This window comes from Nansenia antarctica (genome assembly GCF_963989245.1).
Source record: "Nansenia antarctica genome assembly, chromosome: 5".
NCBI classification, from domain to species: Eukaryota; Metazoa; Chordata; class Actinopteri; order Argentiniformes; family Microstomatidae; genus Nansenia; species Nansenia antarctica.
This window is the reverse complement of record NC_137690.1, coordinates 71,944,801-71,950,312: the sequence shown is the minus strand read 5'-3', so window position 1 is coordinate 71,950,312 and position 5,512 is coordinate 71,944,801. Positions and strand designations below refer to the sequence as shown.

General features: G+C 45.9%; 1 protein-coding gene across 1 annotated transcript in view; it reads right to left on the bottom strand.

Annotated features, from left to right (window-relative positions):
• Positions 1-5,259, bottom strand: part of LOC308158342 (F-actin-uncapping protein LRRC16A-like) — a gene marked incomplete at both ends in the record, with an annotated part of 43,338 nt that extends 38,079 nt beyond the window's left edge. The window contains 2 exons of the mRNA XM_080531933.1: positions 1,548-1,645; positions 5,220-5,259. Coding sequence (XP_080388059.1) covers positions 1,548-1,645; positions 5,220-5,259 — 138 coding nt within the window. The remainder of the gene's footprint in view (positions 1-1,547; positions 1,646-5,219) is intronic.
• Positions 5,260-5,512: the final 253 nt, after the last annotated feature.

Genomic DNA, 5,512 nt, shown 5'->3' with positions numbered 1-5,512 from the left:
CAATCTGGCTCCAAGAAAAGAGAAACGAGAGAGCAGCTCAACACACGTGTCTTGACGTAAGACGCTCGAAAAGACTCACATGTTCATATTTGTATCATGGAAATGAAAGGTCAGGTTGTTGCTAACTGCAGCAACTAATGACCATGTGACCGTGTGGGACCGTGTGATTCTCAAACACCAGGGACCAGTTCTTCAAAACGTTTCATCTGGATTCTTTGATTCTTTTTTGCTATCCAGGATCAGATCTATAATCTGGCTGATGTTGAGTCGTAGAGGGGGAAATCAGCCTGATAGATCTGATCCTGGATAGCCAAAAAGAATCAGGATCAGATGTATTGACGTTTTGATCAACTTCGCCGTCATGTTAACCAGCTACACGTTTAAACAACAGCCGTGGGTGGGGTCATTTGACCAAGTGAGTAAAAATGTTATATCTTTGCATTCGATCAAATTTCAGGACAACTCCTTTCATGACTTTTCCAACTACCGGTAGTGGTCTTTATGTGTAAGTAGCAGCTTCTCATTGTAAAGACTCTGGTCATTTGACCCCCGAGGCGGCTCTCATAGTAGGTAACATAGACACGGCTGTTCTAGTGTTAAAAAAAAACTAGCGCTTCGACAGCGCGGGTGGGGTGGGGTGGTGGGGGTATTTGAACCTGAGGAGTGAGTCGACCATCTCACCTTAAGCCCAATGCACACGGAGTGCGATTTTGTCGCACCGCCGAATCCGATTCCATTGTTTTGAATGAGACCCAATGAGACAATGCACACGGCGTGCGATGCGATATTGTCGCACGACAACATTCGATTCTCCATTCACATTCATTGGTGTGAATTGAGAATCGAATGCGACAAATCGCACGCCGTGTGCATTGGCCTTTAGTCACACTTGTCTAGGGAGGCCAGTCACCGACCAGCAACCGACTCACAGAACACAGAGTCACAGAAGGCAGAGTCACAGAACACAGAGTCACAGAACACAGAGTCACAGAACACAGAGTCACAGAACGCAGAATCACAGAACACAGAGTCACAGAACACAGAGTCACAGAACTTAGAGTCACAGAACACAGAAGGCAGAGTCACAGAACACAGAGTCACAGAACACAGAGTCACAGAACACAGAGTCACAGAACACAGAGTCACAGAACACAGAACACAGAGTCACAGAAGACAGAGTCACAGAAGGCAGAGTCACAGAACACAGAGTCACAGAACACAGAGTCACAGAACACAGAGTCACAGAACACAGAGTCACAGAACACAGAGTCACAGAACACAGAGTCACAGAACACAGAGTCACAGAACACAGAGTCACAGAAGGCAGAGTCACAGAACACAGAAGGCAGAGTCACAGAAGACAGAGTCACAGAAGGCAGAGTCACAGAACACAGAGTCACAGAAGGCAGAGTCACAGAACACAGTCACAGAAGGCAGAGTCACAGAACACAGAGTCACAGAACACAGAGTCACAGAACACAGAGTCACAGAACACAGAGTCACAGCCCTGCGGTCTGTCAGAACCAACGGCTCCTGAGGTTCCTTACCAGAACGCGGTTCTCCACCCGGTCACCTTTGACCTCCTGCTTCACCCTCTTCTGCAGGGCCACCTTGACGCTGCGTCCCACAGCATCCCTCACGCTCTCTAGGAGGAAGACAGGGGACAAATGGTAAATGGTCTGACTTACATAACCAAAGCGCTTTACAACGGCCTCTCATTCACCCATCCACACACACATTCACACACCAATGGCGACAAGCTACCATGCAAGGCGCCGGCCCGCTCATTGGGATGGAACCGCCGATCTGCCAACCTTGCGATCATTAGACACCAACTCTACCTCCTGCGCCACAGCCAGCCACAAACAATCGTGTTAGCAACAGCCGTGTTTTCTTAGCAACCGTGTTCTCTTAGCAACCGTGCTCCCATAGCAACCGTGTTCCCTTAGCAACCGTGTTCTCTTAAGAACCGTGTTCTCTTAGCAACCGTGTGCTCTTAGCAACCGTGTGCTCAAAGCAACCGTGTTCCCTTAGCAACCGTGTTCTCTTAGCAACCGTGTTCCCTTAGCAACCGTGTTCTCTCAGCAACCATGTTCCCTTAGTAACCGTGTTCTATTAGCAACTTACATTTTGGAAATACACCCAATGTGCAGAGCCTTTTCTTTTTTTTTAAATGGCCCCCTGTTGACTTCAGGGGAGGCTGAGGAGGTAGAAATCGGAGGACGGGGCTCATTGCAATGAATAGAATGGGATGAGGAATGGCATCGGTCATTTTCTATATTATTCTAACCAAACCACATCATCAAAGGGTTGATAGGGCTTTATTTTCCACACCACACAGATTATTCTACTGGCTGCTGGCAATGTGGAGAAACATCCATACAGGACATAAATAAACGAAGAAATACATAAATCCACACAGAAACAAACATAATTTCTTTTTTTACTCACGGGGTCACCATGACCCCACCGTGACCCCACCAGCTGAGGGAGGGGTCAGTCTGTTCTAATGCAGCATGAGTCTAACCTCAGCTCGTCTTGTTGTTCAGTGGTTCCTGGCACAACGTTGCATGATGGGAAAATGAAGCTTGATGGAATTTGGTAGGAAGTGTCCTCTCTCTCTCTCCCTCGCTTTCTGGGCACAGGGTCGTAATGAGGTCATAATGAGGTCATGATGAGGTCATAATGGACTGAGATCAAACAGGCCGTGCGCCCAGAATCTCTAATCTTATAATCTGGGTCAGAATGATCCAGATTCTTTTTTTTTAAAAGTGGTGCAGCCGCTTCTATACGTGACATGTGTGCGTGTGTCCGTGTGTGTCACGGACACACACACACAGTGAAGGCTGTCATAGCATATGAGATTTAAACCAATCAGGAATCGCCTATGCGCCACATGCCCCCGGCAATACAATAGTAGCTTGAGAGAAGCGTGCCCAGCTTCAGACAGCTCTATCTCAAAAAGTAGAAATGTCACCGCTTCGATATTCACACCGTAGGAATCCTGGGACCCCGGTGCACATTTTGATACATACATACAAACATACATTATGTCTGTGTACCTTAAAAACTATACGTTTTCTGTTCACAAGTTAGAAAATGGGTTTGAAATGGAAATGACCAACTGCCACTAGAGTGGAGTTTTGAACATTCCACTGTTTGTGTGAAGGACAAAGAATTACTCATAAACCTTCACCGCTTACTTCACCACCTGGGTGTGATTTATTTTGTTGTTGTTGTTGCTATCCAGGCAGTGGTGTAGTCTACGTGATACGCAGGACTACACCGTATACCCACTAGGAAAGGCCAAGGATTTCCGTATACCCACTTAAAAATGTGTGAGCATACCTAACAGCGTTTTGTGACAGAACTTTCACACTTTCATTCATAAAATTCACCCTGTCTGTGTTACGAAGCACTGATTTTTGGACCATTGGGACTGACTATAGCGTCGTATACCATCAACGGGGGGAAATGCAAAATGAAATATGTCAAAATGCAGCACTCTCATGCACAGATCAGCCATATAACATGTAATGTTAGATATAACGTTAGACAGGGAGCACAGATTTATTTTTATGGCGTTCCGAAATGAACAATATGAGGCTGGGAGGGAAGAATCACAGTATACCCACTAGAAAAAACTAGACTACACCACTGTATCCAGGATCAGTTCTACCTGGCAGGTTCTTAGTAGTCTAGTTAGTAGAGGAGAAATGAGGCAGCTGGATCTGATCCTGGACAGCAGACAAGAATCATCTTGATGATCCAGATGAACTGTTATGAAACCCTGGAGCTCAGAAGACTGCTTTGAAGGAGAGGAAGTTATGAATATAGTCGACAGGGGTTGTTGTTGTTGTTTAGTGTCATTGTTGATGCTTTTGTTGTGGTTTCTAAAGAGGATGTCTTGCTGTCATCTGTCAGTTCTTACAGCCGAACTCAAAGACTTTAGGTTATCACACTCATTTGATTGTTTGTCATTTAAACAAATCTGTCCACAGTGGTTCTGAAAACCAATGACTTGCAGCCCCTGTATACAGACTATATATAGGCCTAATAGAGTCACAGCCAGTCACAGAACACAGTCACAGAAGGCAGACTCACAGAACACAGAGCTCTGTCAGATACAGAGTACTTTATTTATCAGGAGGACAGAGGCCTCTATTAGGCCTATAGTCTGATAAAGTAAAGGTTGAGGTGCTACGTATGTCTGTCTTGTTGACATGCTGCCCTGTGGCTGTATCAGAGAGCATGTGTATGCAATAACAGTGGTTGTGAGGGGTAGAAACAGGCCAGGGTATCACAACCACTGTTATTATTACATACAAATGCTCTCTGATAGGCTACACCTTTACGTGGTGGACCAGGCAATGTTCAGGCTTCTGTTCACACCTACGCCTTCCTGTCTGGTAAATGACATGGAATCACACAAGGTACCTCCTGAGTCCTGACCAGGGTAATTCGCTAAATCGCGTTCACACATACACCTTAGCAGGTAAACACCATGGAATTTCTCAGGCTCGTATGTGTGAAAGGGGGTTTAAGACCACCCTCCTCCGAACCTCCTGTGTCCCTGCGGAAGAATACCGCACTGGGAAAAGACAAGACAGGTCTCATCAAACGTATAAGCCTTCTGGGGGATGTGTCCGTGGTCTTATTGTGTGTCCATGTGTGTGATCAGTGGCGGACTCAGGCTGTTTGAAGGGCAGGGGCGAAAAGAAAAAAAGGGTACCTACTGCACAACATGGGACCCCATCAGTGCACATGGTCATGTTTAGACCATTGGAAGGGCAGCCAATAGGGCACATCCTCTAATTTTGCCACTCAAAAGGGCACTTAAGCGGGACGTTTTTCAACCGTGGGGGCACCAGGAGGGGCGGTCGCCCCCCCTGCCCCCCCCCATGAGTCCGCCAGTGTGTGTGAGGATGGTTAGATGATAGACATAGCCTCAGGGTATGAACGGAATTTCGCAAGACACACCTCCCTCCAAGGCTTCCTTACCGAATCTGTGTTCCGGTAAAACACCGTGAAGGAAATCAGGTGCAACCCGAAAAGACGTTATTAAACATCCAGTTATAAAAGCAACCAAATGTTTAAAAAATAACTTTAAACAATAACTTTTAATTTTAAAAAAAATGTAGATTTTCACACAATCCTGTCACGTGATTATAATTGTAAGACAATATTTGACATCAAAAAACAATGTTTATTTCTCTTACCAAGCAATTCTTTAGGAAAATCCGTCGTTTCTTCTGTCATGTTTGCCCGGTTTTTGCAGAGTTGTGAAAGTAAAACAGGCACAACGACACAGGTTATGGAAAGCAGGACATCGGAGGGTATGAAAGCGAAATGTTATCCGGTAACTAGTCCAGTTTGACTAGGGAGGGAGAGTGTTCCTCTCTCCATTCCTTCAGCAGAGCGCGTTATTGTGAAGACACTATTCAAGGCTGCGTTCGTCAATTCTCTCTGGAAATCTGACCGGCACTCACGGAATGCCTCTTGTCCAATCAAA